The sequence below is a fragment of the Danio aesculapii genome, chromosome 20 (genome assembly GCF_903798145.1).
Source record: "Danio aesculapii chromosome 20, fDanAes4.1, whole genome shotgun sequence".
NCBI classification, from domain to species: Eukaryota; Metazoa; Chordata; class Actinopteri; order Cypriniformes; family Danionidae; genus Danio; species Danio aesculapii.
The window spans coordinates 43,243,205-43,263,672 of NC_079454.1; the positions used below are offsets into that span (position 1 = coordinate 43,243,205).

General features: G+C 33.6%; 1 protein-coding gene across 1 annotated transcript in view; it reads right to left on the reverse strand.

Moving 5' to 3' along the window:
* Positions 1 to 16,281, reverse strand: part of rfx6 (regulatory factor X, 6) — a 30,941-nt gene extending 14,660 nt beyond the window's left edge. The window contains exons 1-14 of the mRNA XM_056481667.1: positions 16,041 to 16,281; positions 15,718 to 15,871; positions 15,515 to 15,638; positions 11,567 to 11,628; positions 11,377 to 11,454; positions 11,172 to 11,199; positions 8,068 to 8,175; positions 7,894 to 7,971; positions 7,695 to 7,808; positions 4,053 to 4,102; positions 3,789 to 3,948; positions 2,204 to 2,342; positions 2,023 to 2,132; positions 955 to 1,072 (exon numbers count right to left, since the gene is read on the reverse strand). Of these exons, the coding sequence (XP_056337642.1) occupies positions 955 to 1,072; positions 2,023 to 2,132; positions 2,204 to 2,342; positions 3,789 to 3,948; positions 4,053 to 4,102; positions 7,695 to 7,808; positions 7,894 to 7,971; positions 8,068 to 8,175; positions 11,172 to 11,199; positions 11,377 to 11,454; positions 11,567 to 11,628; positions 15,515 to 15,638; positions 15,718 to 15,871; positions 16,041 to 16,218 (1,501 nt within the window). The 5' untranslated portion in view covers positions 16,219 to 16,281. The remainder of the gene's footprint in view (positions 1 to 954; positions 1,073 to 2,022; positions 2,133 to 2,203; positions 2,343 to 3,788; positions 3,949 to 4,052; positions 4,103 to 7,694; positions 7,809 to 7,893; positions 7,972 to 8,067; positions 8,176 to 11,171; positions 11,200 to 11,376; positions 11,455 to 11,566; positions 11,629 to 15,514; positions 15,639 to 15,717; positions 15,872 to 16,040) is intronic.
* Between the last annotated feature and the right edge of the window lie 4,187 nt (positions 16,282 to 20,468).

Genomic DNA, 20,468 nt, shown 5'->3' on the forward strand with positions numbered 1-20,468 from the left:
ATTTTCCCTTTGTACGTGTCATCAGAGGGGAAAAAGCCCCGCCCATTAGTGACAGTTTCTCCCTCAATAGCATAGACAGCCCTGAGTGAGAAGCAGCCGTCTGCCATAAGTTTTGAAACTGCCGCTAAGGTGACACGTAGATTTTTTTAGCTCCAGCCTCTTTTGAAAAGAGCACGATCTCATTTAAATTTAAAGCGACAGTCAACAAAACAGCACAATTAGGATAAAAAACTAAAAGGGACAGTTTCAAAGAGTTATAAAATATGATTTGTAGGGTACTTTGAGCTGAAACTTCACATACACACACTAGGGACATCAGAGACTTATTTTTCATCTTGTAAAGCAGGGCATAATAGCTCCCCTTTCATTAAGACAAATCGTCACCTTGGAATTATATTCTTCTATCCACGTTCTGAATGATTTTGAGATATTGAGCTTCAAAGTTTTTGCATTCCATATAGCAAACAGTATGTGTGTAACATTTGTTTTTTAAATAAAAAGTCTTAAAATGTAAACAACTTATTAAAAAAAATCCCATGATGTAAATAAGTTGTCATTTAATAAGAATATGTCAATAACTCAATTTTGAGAAAAATGTCAGATAGAACCTTATAATTCTAAGGTGAGGAAATGTGCAATACACAACAGTGCAATGCCCCTGACTTGATTTTCCCACAGGTTTTCTCAAACTAGTGCTGAGGTCAAACGCGGATGTTGTTTGGCTTTGTGAACACCTGTGGGGTCATCAAATATTGGGAGCACAGAGAAAGGTCGCTCCCTAATCAGGGCACACACACGACACGCCAGATAAAGCTTTGTTTGCATTGGCTTTTATGGCTCATTCTCCGCATAGGATCCACAACTAGAGAGGCTGAATAAATTACGGTCTAATTGTAACTATAGAGAATTCAAAATGAAAAGTTAGCAAATCAGTTTTTATGAATGAAGGTTTACCAAAGCTGGTCGCGTTGTTTAGTGTGAGGTTGTGCATCACACGAGCGCCAAAAAAACTCCACTTCAGAAGGAAATCTTGAGCTCGCTTCTTTACCGATCGACCATTTTGCTTGCTGGGCTGAAGATACAGATAATATGCAATTGATTATTCATATTTAAAGGAATAGTTCACCCAAAATTCTATTTACTTGTTTTAAACCTTCATGTGTTTCTTTCTTCTGTTAAAAGAACACTTTATTTTTTAAAGCAATATATAGGCTTATTTTACAGCTCCTCAAAGGTAAACAGTTGAGTTTTACCATTTTTAAGTCCATACAGCCAATCTTTGGGTCTGGCAGGAGCACTTTTAGCTTAGCTTAGCATAAATCATTGAATCAGATTAGACCATTTGCATCTTGCTCAAAAATGTACAAATAAGTGTCAATAAATTTGTGTCTACATAAAAAAAAATTATATGCTCATTTTACTACTCTCCTAGAGGTAAACAGTTGAGTTTTACCATTTTTTAATCCATTCAGCCAATCTTCAGATCTGACAGAGGCACTTTTAGCTTAGCTTAGCATAGATCATTGAATGTAGGGTTTAGTACATGATGTATCTACGGAAGAGTCAAGCTTTTAAATAGGACAATTATCAAAACTCTTTGATCATTTGAGTGAGATGCTAATGGTCTAATCTGATTCTATGATTTATGCTAAGCTAAGCTAAAAGTGCTCCTGCCAGATATAGAGATAAACAGCTGAATGGATTCCAAAATGGTAAAACTAATCTATGTAAACTCTTTGGGACTTGTTTTGGCCTGTTTTCAAAAAAGTGGAGTCTTCCTTTAAACACAGAAGGAGATATTTTCAAGAAAGTTGGAAATCTGTAACTAAGTACTTGTTTTTCCTACTATGGACATTAATGGTTACAGGTTTTCAGCATTCTTCAAATATCTTCAACTAAAGAAGGAAACTCATAGAGTATGGAAGCACCTGAGGATGAGTAAAAAGTGAGTCAATTTTCATATAAGGGTGAACTATTCATTTAATATTAGCCTGACTAATAAGAGTTTGTAACGGAACAAACCTTGATTACTTTCTGCTCCACCACTGAGTCCAGCCACTCAATGAAAGACTCTACTGTAGCATTTTTCCTCAGGAGGTCTTTCAACTCTTGAAACACCGAAATGGAGTCATCTAGGACAAAAATATTACGAGTCTTAGCATTTGAGTGCACAATTTTGACTACTGAATTGCCAGTTACTTACATTCAGAGTAGAAGTCTGAATCTTGGTCATTAGTAACCGAAAGGAGCGCTTGAGACCCGATGCTGTTCAGATCCACTTTATCGATATCATTCACCATAGATGTCACTACAATCTGATCAAAAAGGGCAGGTCTTGCGATCTGAAATGATATATTAAATTCATAAGAAAGGTCATTCCCACATTTATTTCAATTAATACTATTGATTTTACAGTATATACAGTTGAAGTCAGAATTATTAGCCCCCCTTGGAATTTTTGTTTCTTATTAAATGTTACCTAAATGATGTTTAACAGATTCAGGAATTTTTCACAGTATTTCCTATAATATTTTTTTTCGTCTGTATAAAGTCTTATTTGTTTTATTTCGGCTAAAATGAAAGCAGTTTTTATTTTATTTTTTAAAACATTTTAAGGTCAAAATGATTAGCCCCCTACAGAAAAAAACCATCATTATACAATAACTTTTTTCAATAAATTACCCTAACCTGCCTAGTTAACCTAACTAACCTAGTTAAGCCTTTAAACGTCACTTTAAGCTGTATAGAAGTATCTTGAAAAATATCTAGTCAGTTATTATATACTGTCATCATGGCAAAGATAAAATAAATCAGTTATTAGAGATGAGTTATTAAAACTATTATATTTAGAAATGTGTTAAACAAAATCTGCTCTCCGTTAAGAAGAAATTGGGGGAAAAAATATACAGGGGGCTAATAATTCAGGGGGGGCTAATCATTCTGACTTCAACTGTACATAAAGCATATTAAAATCGCGCTTCTACTTTAAAGATTCAAAAATTAATTATTCATTTTTATTTGGCTTAGTCTCAGATTGAAAAAGTTTTGTAAAAATCTAATTATCTCTAATTAATGCAACAAATTTATGTAAAAAAATGAGACATATCTCAACTTAAACCCAAAGTAGTATATAAATGTTAAAAAGTCTTGCTAAAAGTTGTTATACTTCAAAATACCTTTAAATTAGTTTATTTATTCATTTATTTATTAATTTTAAAAGGGGTAAAACCTAGTGGATTGAAGAATAGCAACAAAATATAAAAATGTAAAACGACAAATAATTAGTATTTAGAGACATGAAAGAGTTTGCAATAAGGTTCCATTAGTTAATGTTAGTAAATGTGTTTACTAATATGAACAAACAATGAACATTTATTACAGTATTTATTCATCTTTGATAATGTTAGTTAATGAAAATATATATGTAAATCCACTGGTCCGACTGCACCCATCCCGTTCTGAGCTGGGATAGAACCGGCGATTCTTTGTATGGGAGTCGGTTGCTCTAACAAGGAGGCTAAAGACCATGGCCTCTAGCGTTTGTCGCTTGAACCCTTTTAGAGGTCAGAGGAGTAAGGTTTACCTGCATAGCACTTCGCTAGCTGGCCTCCATTACATAAACAGATTTGCAGAATTTTTATTATAGTTTTAAAAAATTATATTTATTTTTTTCTCAGAAAAAACAACAACATTGAACATTTTATTGTATGATAAAATAAAATTGCATAAGTATAATATAAATAATTATTAATTATTTAACCAAACCAAGAATTATAGAGTGTGCGTACCTGTGCGAGATGTAAAAACGAGGTCTGTCTCTTTAAAGACGACACAAATCGTCTTGCTATCGGCACTTTCTTCTCTGAGAGGATTTCTGGGAGATTCTCCAAAGAAGACACCATCCAGTGTTCCCAGTGCTTGGCAAAATTTCGAATATCTGCCAAAAGACTGGAGATATTTTCCTAAACTCACTCAAAAATGTTTAACGATATCAAATTCAACACCTGCATAAAAACCAAATGCTAAATAATGCAGCGGTTTATTAGACAAACCTCTCCGGCATGTCCTGCATAGTAGCGGGAATGAGAACATCCGTCAGAACCTGTGAAAAACAATACAGATACAATTCGATAAGTGAATTGTGATTAGGATCCATAATGAAAACAATGATTGGTTCTGATGGAAATAGCAGATTTTTTAACAGCTTGCACCAGTCCAAAAGGAAAAACATTAGGGCGTATATGCTGTTATGCATGCATTTGTATGAGTTTTCATTTCAGATACAAAATTTATGGAAGTAGAGTATTTAAAATAATCATTAACTGCAGTTTACTATAAGGTTGTCAGTATTGTCATTATTTAACACCCAAAAAAATGTTTTTAAGATAATTTAACTATTAATCAATCAATCGGGTTTCATCTAAAGTTAAACAAAGTTTACCTTAATTTTTTTAGTCCGTTTGACTGATGTAAGTTGAGTTGACTATGAATGTTTCTTTGATTCAACAACAAAAATAATTTAGGAAGCAAAGACTTTTTACATTGTGGGTTCACATCAAACATGAAGCATTGTGTCACTCTCTCTCGATCACTCACGGGATGTTTTTCGTCTCTTGTGAGTTTTTCGTTCAAGTTGATTGCAAACTCATCACTGATTCCGCATTATTCATGACACCATTATTCATAAAAATGTGCCTCAATTTGTGCATTTGCATTGACTTTCTTTGTAACATACTAGCGCAGATACTTACATTCGCATTACTGTGAACCCAGCATTAGCACATTTTGCTCCTGTGTTGTTCATAGTTCATTAGAATTTATGTACTGTGTTAGACATTATGAAAGTCATTAGTTTTTATTTTTTTATTTTGCATTGTCTGTAGATCTTTTGCAAAACATTTACAAGGCCACTGGTGCTTATAAGCTCTAATTCACTCATTTAAATCTTATGTAAATCTTTCAGCAGTTAGCACTTTCGCCTCACAGCAAGAAGGTCGCTAGTTCGAGTCCAGGCTGAGCCAGGAGGCATTTCTGTGTGGAGTTTGCATGTTTTCCCCATGTTGTTGTGGGTTTCCTCCGGGTTCTCCGGTTTCCCCCACAGTACAAAGACATGTGCTATAGATTAATTGGTTGTACAAAATTGGTAATGTATGAGTGTGTGTGAATATGAGAGTGTATGTGTGTTTCCCAGTGCTGGGTTGCAGCTGGAAGGGCATCCGCTACGTAAAAACATATGCTGGAGTAGTTAGCGATTCATTCCGCTGTGGTAACCCCTGATAAATTAGGGACTAAGCCGATGGAAAATGAAGTTCAGCACTAGCTGTATATTACCAGTATTGGTAACCTAGTAACCAACGGTAAACAAAGCACGCATAATGGAGACAGCTGATTGGCCATATGGGCATAACATTTGCTAGGTCAGAGTTTAGTCTGCAAATGTAAATGCAAATTATTCATATTAACCCTTTTCTTTTTTGAATATTATGTTTATTGGGTTTTTAGTTAAAGACAAGTTAAACACAAAGTACAGAATAACATAAATAATAATAATTTATCCCCACACATACTGCCCGATACATGCCCCGAAACCTCCAACGCATAGTGCCACAATAACCATGAATAAAATTAAACAAGAAAACATAAAGTCAGGTTCTATCTAAGCATTCTGTCCTGTTATACCCAAGTAAGAAATGAAGCTGCCCCAGTATTTTACAAACAAATCTTGCCTCCTTTTCAAACGAAAATTATTTTTCTCCAAAGGCATATAAGATGACACTTCTTTAATCCACATGGAAGTAGAAGGTGATTTAGAACCCTTCGATCTCAAAGTTATACATTTTATGGCTGCTATAGGGCTAGTCAAGTCTCAGATGAATTCTTTGTTGATCAAGTAGTGTAGTATCTAAGAGGGTAAGTCTAGGCTCTCACATCGTAGGCGCATTAGTACCTACAACTTTGGCAATAACCTCTAAGACCTCTTTCCAATATTCTTTTAAGTCGGGGCAAGACCACAGTATATTTAGGAGAGTCCTTCTATCTGCTTTACATCTAGGACAAAGCTCTGGGTAGGAGCTTTTAAAAGAGTGCAATCTAACTAAGTATAGTAAACACTTTATATCGCATTAAATTGGATGAGTTTATGATGGCTATTGATCGAAAAAGGCTGAGTTTTTTCACATATTGTTTTCCATTCGTCATTTGACACTAACCCTTTTCCACCAAAATCACCTCAAGTGAGAATAAATTAAGGGATTTTTATTAAAAATCTGGCATTTGCATTGCTGGTTTCTCATGAAATATTTCAAAATGTGCATTCAAACAGGCTGATAGATACCCAGCTAGTGAAAATAAAGACCTTTACAGCAGGGGTCACCAAACTTGTTCCTGGAGGGCCGGTGTCCTGCAGATTTTAGCTCCAACTCTAATCAAACACACCTGAACAAGCTAATCAAGGTCTTACCAGGTATTCTTGAAACAATCAAGCAGGTGTGTTGAGGCAAGTTGGAGCTAAACCCTGCAGGGACACCGGCCCTCCAGGACCGTGATTGGTGACCCCTGCTTTACAGGGTTCATATGGTCATGGAAAACCTGGAAAAGTCATGGAATTTTGACTTGGCATTTTCCAGGCCTGGAAAAGTTTTAGAAAAACAGAAAAAAAACACAAAGTTTTGGCAAAGTCATGGAAATTAGTTTAACAAATATCTGTATACTTGAGTTAGGGCTGCGCGATATTGGCAAACTCTGACATTACGATATTTTGTTTTTATGTGATATATAGTATATTGCGATGTCAATACAATTTCACCAAATGATTTAAGGTTTATTTAGACTGATTGGGGGATATTACCCCCAATCACCCCCAATATTATTAAATACATTACAAGCATAAATAAATAAAATATAGTAAAGATAAAAGTGAATTATAGTTTTCTTAATTTCTTGAAGCCGGATGTTTTAAAATTTGAAATATTGAAATATTCACACAGTCACAGTCCTTAAAGGGACAGTTTACTCAAAGATTAAAATGTACTCTCTATTTACTCACAATTAGATTATATTCTTTTTGTGTTTATTTAAAAAAGAAAACTCATTAATGTTTGAAACAAGTGAAGAGTGTAATGAAAATGGTAAGTAATTTTTCTCTTTAAAATTGCATGCAGGTTATAAACTTTTACTCCATTATGATTAAACTCTATATTAAACTACAATCCCAACATTGCATATCCTGCGATGTGACTATTGCGGATGCACACATTGCGATATCGATGCTGAAATGATTTTGTTCAGCCCTAACTTCAATATAGGTTAGTTGTCTACTTCTTTTCTGTCCTTGGCCAAAAACTTGCTCTCACATTGTTAGTGCTGTGTAAGCATTATCGAAATCAATTTTACATAGACATAAAAACAAATTTAAACTAAATAGATTGTTGCGTGTTCTATGAAATATGAACGTCATTGTTTTTCTTATTATTTACCATGTGTATGTAGACATTAGATGGAACATTAGGTCATGAAAATGTACTTGAAAGTTCTGGAAAAGTCTTGGAAAAGTCATGGAATTTTAGTAGTAAAAATGTGTATGAACCCTGCCTTTAATACACAAAAGATTTTTGTTTCAAATACTGTATATGATTTCTAACTTTGGGTTGATTCATGTAAATGTAACATAATTGAAGAAACACCCAAGCACTCACTTTGTAGAGTATGGAGTCACACACACAGAAAATGTCCACAATAACCAGATTCTCCAGCAGTGGAAGGAGATGTTCAGGCATGCCCTGCCAGAAGTGAAGCAGAAAGTTCTGAATCTGGAAGAAAATCCCATGATTAGTGTACTTTTCCTACATGCTATCTACATGCCGTTACAGATTCTTCAAGAGCTTAAAATAGCACCTCCTCGAAGTTGACGTTAATGGCGTTATCCAGAATGCACTGACAGTGAGTTTTGTACATCATAATCAACGTGTCAACCTGACAGAAGAGAAGAGGAGCAGAATCTGAGGTAAGTAAATCAAGTCAATGCACTTTATGTATGTATACAGTGTTTTGTAATGGAAATAAACAGACCTTTTCTTTTGACACAGACTCCTGAAGCACTAAGTGTTGTGCACTTGGGAATTCAGGTAAAAGTGTTCCTGTCTTTGAACTAAGCGAGTATTTCCTGGTGAATCCTCCCTGTGAAAAATAAAAACCTTTATATCAGTAATATTTCTACAGTGTAATGATGTTAATAGCAAAACATTACAATATTTTATAAATATATGTGTGCATATACATTTTTAAAAGGGAGTTTATACATAGAAAACATTAAAATATCAAGTAAATATCAAGCAAGTAAAATATCAATTCAAATTTTCTTTAATTGAATTAAAATATTCAACTTTGGATAAAATAATGTAAGATTTAAACAACATGCTTATTCCAGTCTGTACTTATTAGTATACAGTATATAGAATAGTCTTTTCAGCAAGAATGCAATAAATAATGTCATTTTATATATTATAAAATTATAATATTATAAAATTGAAAAGTTATTTTATGTTGTATTTTATTACTGTTTTACTGATTTTAGTCGAAAAAAATGTGTGTTTGTGTGTGTATGTGTATATATATATATATAGAGAGAGAGAGAGAGAGAGAAAGCGAGACAGAGAGAGAGATGAAATTATACATACAAAATGCAGTTGCCAGAGTTCAGGTCTAGAAAATATGATCATATCAGCCCAATATTATCCTTCTTACACTGGCTGCCTGTTTAGTTTTGAATTTAAAATATTGCTTCTTACCTATAAAGCTTTAAATAATTTAGCTCCTGTTTATCTAACCAACCTTCTGTCTCGCTACAATCCAACTCGCTCTAAGATCTCAAAACTCAGGGCTTCTGGTAGCACCTAGAATAGCAAAGTCGAGTAAAGGAGGTTGAGCCTTCTCATTTTTGGCTCCTTTTCTCTGGAATAGCCTTCCTGATGACGTCTGAGGCTCAGACACACTCTCCCAATTCAAAACTAGATTAAAGACCTATCTGTTTAGTAAAGCATACACTCAGTGCATCACTTAGCGGCATGATACATAAATGTGCTCCACGCAGATTTTTGTATGTCGTTTATATACACTATGAACAGCAGCTACGCTAATTATTCTCTTTATTCTCTATTTCCACCTGGGGATACTCATCCCGAGACCCTCAGACTATGCAGCGCCACTGATTCGATCCAAGACCAGCGACGAGATGATTCCAAGGTTTCCATATCCTGGACCAGGCCGTATCCTGAGCAGCTGCTGTGGTGGTCATGGAGGAGTGGAGAGCATGAGACTGATTCCTGTGACGCTTCAGGGACGTATGAGTCTTTGCTGAGGTCCAGCTTTCAGTCTCCGGCGCCTAGACTGCAGCTCTGCACAAGACGTTTGGCCAGAGGAGAAATGGTCGTGCCCAACTTAGTCTGGTTTCTCTTAAGGTTTTTTTAATTATTCACTTTTGCCAATTGGTGAAGTTTTTTCCTCGCCTCTGTGGCCACTAGCTTGCATGATTCAGGATCTGTAGAGCTGCGCATCGTTGCTCTTCAGTGTTTGGACTCATTATTGATTATTAAACCACACTGAACTGAGCTAAACTGAATTTATCTTAAACACTGAAAACTGAACTACACTGTTCCAATTTACTATGATCTTCTATGTGAAGCTGCTTTGACACAATCTACATTGTAAAAGCGCTATACAAATAAAGGTAACTTGAAAAAAATTTGAATAGTCTCCCTGAATAAATGAATATTTAATATGAATAATAATAATAATATGAATTATTAGATTTTTTTTTCTTCCCCTTTTCAAATATTTCCCATATGATATTTAACAGCGCAAGGTATTTTTCACAGTATGTCTGATAATATTCTTTCTTCAGGAGAAAGTCTTATTTGTTTTATTTCGGCTAGAATAAAAGCAGTTTTTATTTGTTTTATTTTAAAGTCAAAATTATTAGCCTCCTTAAAGGGCACCTAGCTGTTAGCTGTTTGGACAGAACTGTGTGTAGGTATAATGTGTCCACAGTCATATTGGAGTGATATAAAGACAATAAGCCTCTTTTTTTATTTCCTGCCATTAAAATGTGATCATCAGTTATCATCAAATGTGATCAAAAATGAGTTTTACAAGTTTAAAACCTTTTTAAATCAGTGCATGTTTGTGATAAATACAGAAAATCGCTTCGTAATTCAATACCACAGCCGCATAGTGTCAGTACAGTTATAAAAGAAGACGCTTCAATCCTGATTCGTGGACTTAATTTAGGTTTATTTTGTACATTAGCATATCAGATGTCCATTCAGCAGTGGATATTAACGTGTATCCTGTCACATTTACCATGCAAAAACAGTGCAAAGCTAAATGTGTGTGTGCGTGCGCAATCTTTATAACGTCATAGTGTGTAACTTATTGTTGCAGAAAAGCTTGAATTAACTCCACAACAAATAAAGCAAATAACAGTTGGGAAAGTTCTTACTGTAGTAAGGGAGATCTGCTTCATTCTTGTCTGTCATTGTGCTGCTTATCTACATAAAGGCTACGGCTCTAACACGCACATGGGAATGGTGGGCGGGGAGAACTAGCTCAGTTGCATTAAAGGCACAAGCAACAAAACCAGCTTCAAAGTCTTAACAGCTCAAATTTCCCAGATTTAAAAAGTATAAATAATCTGATGGGTATTTTGAGCTGAAACTTTACAGACACGTTCTGGAGACACATTCTTAAATCTTGAAGGGGTAAAATAGGTGCCCTTTAAACAAATTTTTTTTCGATTGTCTACAGAACAAACCATCGATTTACAGTGATTTGCCTAATTAACCTAATTAACTTAGTTAAGCCGTTATATTACACTTTAAGTTGAATACTAGTATATTTAAAGATATCTAGTGAAATATTATGTACTGTCATCATGGCAAAGATCAAATAAATCAGATATCAAATTAGTTATTACAACTATTATGTAAAGAAATGTCTTGGAAAAATCTTCTTTCCATTAAACACATATTGGGGGAAAATATACTAATAGGCTAATAATTCTGACTTCTACTGTATATATACAGTATATTCAGCATACTGCAGTTTCCTGTGACAATTGTAATATTAAGTGTATGAAGTGTAGCACTCCAACTTTATTCACTAAATTAAGTACCAACCTCATTTTTCAGCTTGCTTCCAGAGAATCTGTGCAGAACACATAAGAGACTTTATAGATATGATAAAACATTTCAAACCAAATATGAAATATGAATATTAGTTTCAAGAGGTCTTGAAAAAAAATCCTTTCCAATTCACAAACATATTTAAAAAAAATTCAAGGACTTGCGATTGGGCTCTGAATTGAAGGGAAGAAAGACTAACCGTGTCAAACCTTTCCCGGAGTAAACAGAGTGATAATATGCACTGCTCTCCTTGATTCCAATACCATAATAATGATACCTGAAAGACATTCAGATGTCAAACACTGGGCTTTAGATGCAGGCATTTAGATAGTCGAGTTAAAAAAAAGCACTAAATGATGTTTTTGAGTGAGAAACCAGGCCTATCTTACTTTGAATGGCCTCTGGTTCCAAGCCTTCGTGTTGTAAGAAGAGGAAATTTCTGCCGTATGGTCTAAAAAGACAGGAATAAAGCTCTAACATGTTGTACAATCAATTGCCGTGCACCGCAAATGCAAAGTCAATGGCAATTTGTTTCTGCTAATGTACATATTACATTATATATCTATAAACTAGTGTGATACAAAACAGTGACAAAATTAGCATTTAGAAGACATGAACATCAAAAGCTTGTATTTTTTTCATGTCATCTCATACAGTGATCAGTTACATCTCATTCAGTTTCACATAAAATCTTGACCAATCAAGTGCTCTCTTGTATTTGACACGCCCCGCCCCCTTGAAGATTCTTTTCTTGAAATTATGTTAAACACTGAATAAATGCACATTTCAAAGCCCTTCCTGTGACTTTTAATGTTTTTGAAACAAGTCTCTTATCCACATTAATGATGCATTTCTAAGATTAAAAATACAAAAGCAGGAATATTGTTAATATTATTTATGTTATTTAATTTTATTTATTCCTCTGATTCAAAGCAGTTTTTTCAGCATTATTACTTCAGTCTTTAGTGTCACATGAAGCTATCATAATGTGGGTGCTAAATAAAAATAACGATTCTCATTATTATCAACACTGAAAACTCCTTCTCCTTCATATTATTATGGAAACTGATACAATTCAAGATTCTTTGATGAATACAATGTTCAGGATAGCAGCATTTATTTAAAACAAAATACCTTTGCTGCTACTTTTGATCAATTTAATGTGTCTTTAATAAGGGTGTGACGAGACACTTACTCCATGAGATGAGACAAAACACAAGATTTTTACACTATTTTTAAGTAATCTTAAATGATGAAATATATGAATGGAAATTTGTCTTTTATTTAACTGAAGAAAAAAAATCACAAATTGCAAAACTATTTAAGTGCTTTTTTAAATCAACTTGGAATAAATGTCATTTTACTTCTATTTTTAAAAATAGATTCTATGCAGTAAAGGACATGCAAACACTGCTAAATATTTGTATATATTTGTATATACACAGTTGAAGTCAGAATTATTAGCCCCTCTGAATTATTAGCCCCCCTGTTTATTTTTTTCCCCAATTTCTGTTGAACAGAGAGCAGGTTTTTTCAACACATTTCTAAACATAATAGTTTTAATAACTCATTTCTAATAACTGATTTATTTTATCTTTGCCATGATGACAAATAATATTTGACTAGATATTTTTCAAGACACTTCTATACAGCTTAAAGTGACATTTAAAGGCTTAATTAGGTTAATTAGGTTAACTAGGCAGGTTAGTGCAATTAGAAAAGTTATTGTATTACGATAGTTTGTTCTGTAGACTGTTGAAAAAATATATAGCTTAAAGGGGCTACTAATTTTGTCCTTAAAATTTGGGTTTAAAAAATTAATAACTGCTTTTATTCTAGCCATAATAAAGCAAATAAGACTTTCTCCAGAAGAAAAAATATTATCAGACATACTGTGAAAATTTTCTTGCTCTGTTAAACATAATTTGGGAAATATTTAAAAATGAAAAAAAAATCAATGGGGGGCTAATAAAACTTACTTCAACTGTATAAAATTTTAAATAGTAGCTAAATATTTGCTGATATATGAATGGAAAATTAATTTTTATCAACTGAAAAAAAAATCACAAAATGCAAAACAATTAAGGTGTTTTAAAACATTGTTATGAAGGTCATTTTATTTGTATTAATTCGATTTGTGGTTATGACGATTATGACTTTCAGAATATCTAAAGTGCTATTCCATTGCATGGTTATGAACCATGGTTAATGTGTGTGGCTGCAGTTGTAGCCTCTGTTAGACGCAACAGTACCTGAAAAAAGTGGTTACGTCACACCTGCCCGCCCAACATGCAACTCCAAGGCCACCCTGGGTTGCCAGGTTTGTGCGAAGCACTTGATTTGCGGTTCAAATGTTCAATTGCAATCCTGTCTCCAGTCTTCAATGCAAATTTTATCCATTCGCTCCATCATAACATCATAACTCACGAGAGACAACTTTTCACCTCGTCGTGATTTAATTTCATGAGATCTCATACGAGATCTTGTCACACCCATAGTCTTCAATGAATAAAATATATTTAAACATACAGATACATCTCCATTCCCGTACAGAAAGCTGATACACTCAAAAAATTATTTTTGCTGCTTGTTCAAACTTATTTAAAATGAGCGGAAACAACACAATTCTTGATTTTTTTTTTGGGCAACTTAATCTTTTTATGTTCAATCCACTTAAATTTATTAAGTAAACTTAATAAATTTGTGTTGCATTTTTTTGTGTATATGACAAGTCCAATTTAGATTTCACATATATAACATATGTCATATATGCAACAAAAATTTTTAAATATTGCAAAATGTCTGCTTTTATGTTTTTTGTTTCAACCATTTGAATTACAAATATGTACATATATGTTCAACTATGCTGTAAATTTTTATATGCGTGTTCATTTATGGCCACATGACTAATATAGAGTTAAGTCAGGATTATATTAGCCCCTTTGAAATTTTTTTTTCTTCTTTTAAGTATTTAAATATTTAAGTAATGATGTTTAACAGAGCAAGGACATTTTCACAGTATGTCTGATAATATTTTTTCTTTTGGAGAAAGTCTTAATTGTTTTATTTCAGCTAGAATAAAAGCAGTTTTCAGTTTTTTTATATATTAAGGTCAATATTATCAGCCCCTTTAAGCTATATATTTTTTCGATAGTCTACAGAGCAAACAATCGTTATACAATAACTTGCCTAATTACCCTAACCTGCCTAGTTACCTAATTAACCTAGTTAAGCCTTTAAATGTCACTTTAAGCTGTATAGAAGTGTCTTGAAAAATATCTAGTCAAATATTATTTACTGTCATGGCAAAGATAAAATAAATCAGTTATTAGAAATGAGTTTTTAAAACTATTATGTTTAGAAATGTGTTGAAAAAAATCCCTCCGTTAAACTGAAATTGAGGAAAAAATAAACAGAGGGGCTAATAATTCAGGTGGGCTAATACTTCTGACTTCAACTGTTTATGTAAATGTATATGTATATTTTTCCAATATTTTGAAATATAGAGAATGTTGCAAAAATTCAAATAAGAACTTAAATGTTTAACTTTAACAGCTGTTAAATTACAGAAGTTTACTGTAAAATAACGGATGTTAAATTACAGAAATTTCCTTAAATGTAAATTTCTGGTAAATTTTCGTAATTTAACATCTGTTATTTTACTGTAAATTTCTGTAATTTAGCAGACATTATTTTATGTTTTTTCTGGCACCCCAGCTGCCGTAAAAAAACTTAAAATTACGGATTTCTTTTACAGTGTATGTCATTTGCATATTCTTATATTGTATCATATTTCTATAAGTTTTGTGAAAACAAAAAGCAGCACAACTATTTTCTAAATTAATTTCTAATTGGACATACTTCTTGAGCATCAAATTATTACTGAAGGATCATGTGACACTGAAGACAGGAGTAATAGCTTAAAAGTAGCTTAGTGAAAGCTTAAAATTCAGCTACGAATCTCAAAAATAAATTACATTTTACAATATATTCACATAACAAACATATATTCTAAAAGTAAATATTTCACAATTTTTAAATACTATTTCTGATCAAATTAATGCAGCTTTGGTGACCGAAAGAGCACTGTAAAAATACTGGTTGCCTTAAACTTTTAAGCTGAATTAAATTAACCTTATGAGTCATTTGAACATCACATTAAACTGACTTAAAACAGCTTGAATAACTTATAGGATTAAGTTAGTATGTGATTAACTTAGTTCAATAAGTTACAATTAACTACAAACATATGCTGTCATGACTAAACGATCATATGATTTTTCACAGTGAGCGTAATTCAAGAGATATATAAAATAAAAATAAAAAACGACTCTTACCTTCCCGAAAGTGGCAGCACAAGCAGGATCTAATTTCTCCTTCCGACAAAAGTCTAAATAATGAGCGTAGAGGATGCACCGTGGCAGACAAACACCTTCACAAACTATGTAATTGTCCTCAAGCCTAATGGAACAAAACAATTGAAACCCAAGCATACAGTAATAGCATTGCTTAGTTTTAAAAAAGTACACAGAGAGAGTACCATTGTAAAGTAAGTTGAGTCTGCTTCTTCTTGTCCTTGATGATCTGACTGATGCTTTTCTTTGGCAGCGTTTGTTTCGCAGCAAAAGACTTGGAATAATCCAGATGGCCCAGGTCTTCTTCAGAGGAGATGCTTGCATTGCTTTCATCCGCTTCTGCCAAACGAATAACATACATAGCTTTCCAATTGCGTGACGTGTGTTAAAACTATTCATAACCCACCGGCAGCAGAACGAGAATTTGTAACAGCACTTTTTGAAAGAAAGCAATGCAGTAGTTTTGATTAAAGCAAAGCTACAAACAACAAAAGATGACTTTCTCTACCTGATTTAATGCCAGAATCCTCCTCCTCGTCAAGCCTGGCTTTGAAAAACATGTTGTCTTGGTTAACAAGAATTGTCGCGTGGAGGTCATCTGCGTTTTTGCAAGCTCTCTTTGTCTGCGACGCCTGATAAAAAGCATCATTCTTCAGTGGACTCCCTATGTTTCTTTTCAGTGGCATGTTCAAGGAGAAATTAAAAAAATAAATAAAAAATCTGGAATGCTAAATTAAAACCACCAAGAGGACAACAATAACAACAATAAAAAAGTGCTAAAAAATTTGTTAAAACATTCCAAAATCAACACGGCCCATTTTAAGGTTTGGCAATGTGATGCCCATTCCTGAAATGATACGCATCTTTAAAAAAAGGCTAAAAAACATCTAAACAATGTATCAACTATGTGTGTTTTGCTAATCCTCGTTTTCCTAACTATAACAATTAACCCGGAGCATGACAGGAACTCTTTAAAGAAAAAAAACACAAGATTAATCCTGTAAAAAGTTCATTAATCCGAGAATGGGTAAAGATAACACCTTCCGGTCTTAATTAAAGCTCTGCTTTCTCTGAAATGGTGCGTCACTGAGGTGAGTGCCTTAAGGCCATTTATCTTATTTACAGAAGACTGGCAATGGATTCTGGGATTTAATGATTAACCAAGAAGGATATCATCATCTCCTTCAAATCTGGAAAGCTCGGTTATAGACCGGCCTCCTCTGTGATGTTTTTGTCTTTTATTTATTTCCTTTAAAACACTATATTTGGATTTTTTGGCTTTGTCTACAACACTGTAATAAATGCTGGGCTCCACACAATCCCTTCATGTCCTTCCAATGCAAATCGATTGAGTTAACTTAATGGTTTTTACTATTTTAAACACTGCTTGTAAAGCTGCTTTGACACAGTCTACATTGTAAAAGCGCTATACAAATAAAGGTGAATTGAATATTTTAAGTTGATTGAACATAAAACAGTTGTCACAAAAAAACCCAGGAATTGTGTTGATTCAGCTCATTTTAGGTAAGTAAACAAGCAGCAAATCATTTTTGGTGATGAATGGTGAAGAGAAGATACTGAGATGATGGTCTATTATGACCACTATAAATCTCACTATATGGCAGTGCTTTTAAAAAGTACATAATTTAAGATGACAGTTGTCAAATTACACTAAGCTCGACATTATTAAGGTAATACTGACTTTTGTTAATCTAAAGGTTTTACTGTGTACATGTTGATCATTTGTGATGATGTTCCCATTATTGCAACCTTTGAGTAAACAGTATGGGCCCTATCATACACTCGGCGCAATAAGGCGCAAGATGTGTTTGGCGCGATTTCTTGCTATTTTCAGACCAGCGCAACCCTAATTTTCACGTTTTGCCACACGTTGTTTAAATAGCAAATCCATTTGCGCTACTTTGTGGACTCATGGGTGTGCCGGTCTATAAAGGAGATTTGTTAAGGTGCATTGTTGGTGCGTTGCTATTCTGAGAAACTGAAGTAGACTGTAACAATGACCAAGTAAAAGCAGGTCTAAAGTCCAGCGCAATGCACGTTATTTATGCACTGCACGTTCAAAACTTAAAAGTTATTTACAAATTTAAATGGATTGAACATAAAACAATTAAGTTACCCCTCCCCCCAAGAAAACCCCTAAGAAATGAGTTTTAAATATTTTTGAAATATATATAAAATAATTGTCATTTTAAATAAGTAGTTTAAACAAGCAGCAGAAGTGATCAAATTAATGAAAAAGATCTTATGAAACTACATAAAATATAGAAAATAGCATTCATTTAAGCTTTATAGTTCTTCCATTGTTGTTTTTAATATTTAGAAAAATTTGAGTTTTTCTATTGCAAAATACTTTTAGCTAGTAAAAATAATTTTTCTGTTTTTTATTTTTATCAGTGTATTTCTTTAATCATTTTAGTTAGCTTATTTAAGTGTATTATTATTTAAATAAAAATGCACATACATTCATTTTATTTTTAGCTTAATCCCTTTATTGATCAGGGGTCAAAAATTAAGTTGTCCCCCAAAAAACCGTAAGAATTGTGTTGTTTCAACTCATTTTTCAATTGCAAAATAATTTTAGCTAGTTTAAATAATCTTTCGTTCATTTTTTTTTATTTCTATCAATGTATTTATATAATCATTCTAGTTAGCTTATTTAAGTGTGTTGTATTAAACAAAAAATAAATAAATTTTAATTTAAAATTTAAAATGTATGGACCCAGGAGAGATGCACTAAAAACGCAATGTACCTCTCTCTGCATAGGCTTTGCAACCATCAGAATACACTCATATACATTTTTAAAATATAAACATAGATAACTGTACTCCAGTATATAGTGTATCTTCAGGTGTCAGAAATACCTGAAAAATTAAGGGTGAAAGTGTTATTATTTGATAATAAATTTAATGTTTGGCGACACGGTGGCTCAGTATGCACTGTTGCCACACAGCAAGAAGGTCGCTGGTTTGCATTTCACACATTTCTGTGTGGAGTTTGCATGTTCTCCCAGTGTGTGTGTGTGTGTGTGTGTGTGTGTGTGTGTGTGTGTCTGTGTGTGTGTAAATGAGAGTGCATGGATGTTTCCCAGTACTGGGTTACAGCTGGAAGGGCACCCGCTGTATAAAACATACTGGATAATTTGGCGGTTCATTCCACTGTGGCGACCCCTGATGAATAAAGGGGCTAAGCCGAAAAGAAAATGAATGAATGAAAATGTATGTCTGCTTAATGAAGTATGAATCACTGATCAACTTTTTTTCACCAAAAGGTTATTTTTTTAATGCAGCGGGTAAATTAAATGTAGGCCTATTTCGTTTTCAGATGTACAAGCCCTACTGACAGACAGAAACAAATATATAAATGAAAAATACATTTGGACAGTAGGCCTATTTGAGAAATACAGCTAGGTTTATGATTGTAATTAATAATTCCACAATGGATTTAATATTTTATCAGATTTCATCTATTTTTATGTCTATCTGTGTGTGGTTTATTTATAATTATTTAATTCATTAAAAGAGGTCTGATTGGTATGGTAAAAACGTAATAACATCCAAACTTTCCCTCATTTACTTGATCCTAATCAAATATAGGCCTAATCTAGATTTAATTTAAAAGTATCGAATTTCTACAGTTTACCGATTCTAAATGCATCACGAGAGTTAAAAACTATGCAAAACAAACATGTAACCTACAACAAGCATGTACATTATAAAAATACGATTCAAGCCATTAACTGACATCTTACCTGAGTGACAGCATCTCCGGTCTTCTCTGAATGTCATTGGTTAAAAAAGGCAGGCTCCGGATTGGTCAAAGAGCGCAGCGTTCATTTTACAGCACGTGTCGAGGCCGGGCGATATACGGACAACACGGTGGGAGCACGGGGGAAATTATTCGGACTTTAAGGTAAAAATAAAAACAACAGTTCAGTTTTGTTTTTACATGAATTACAACAACATTGTCTGTAGAGAATTACCAATTTCGTTAACACTTGTTAAAAACTGTTTTAAACATGCTGTGAGCTCGACATGTCGGACGTCGATGTACCTGTTGTCATTCAGAAATAAAGTTAAACGATTAACGTAACAAATCATGAAAAGCGGAAAGTTGTGTACAGATTTTTACTTCGATATTCTCTTATTTGTTACAAAAATATATACAGGTGCATTATTACACTATTGTTTGTTGATTATGCAGATATAATCAGCCTGCAGCACGTTCACTTAGTATAAGTTGCTATTGCAGGTTATTCGATCAGTACATATTAACGCTGTGTTTTTGTATGCGTGTTGTAATGCTGTTTCATTAGTGTGTTGACCTCCATCATCCAAAAATGTGGCAGAAGTGCTTGAGTTAGTGCATGGGCTTGTCTCAGGACTGCATCGTTAGATTGGATTCATATTCTTTGGAGGGAAATGGAGAGGTAAGGCTCATCATGACTCACCATAATTCCTATCATGTTTCGGTAAGCATAAAAAAAAGGGGGGGGGGGTATTTTTTTTTAAATGATCATTATTTTTGTGCATTACCTCGAGAAACTGCGATCGCACGCAAAATATGAGTTCCGCAAACACTTCCTGTTCACCTTGTTTTGCAGTTTTAGATCTCCTTTCGTTGACTATTGAGGATTTCATAGAGGTTTGACCTATTAAAAAGGCAAATTTTGATATTAACTTTTTACCCACCAGCGTTTTTTGCCAGGTTTTACCATCATATTTCATAATTTTCACCTAAATTCTACTACCTTTAGCAGGGCCGGCCCAAGCCTTCAGGGGGCCTTAAGCAGGATTTTATTTGGGGCCCCCTTGGTGCAAACAATGTGACAAATTATCGTTGATCCTTGATTATTCGCACACTGTAAATTTAAAACATGCATTATCGATTTTATTTGCTGTAGTTGTGTTACTTAAA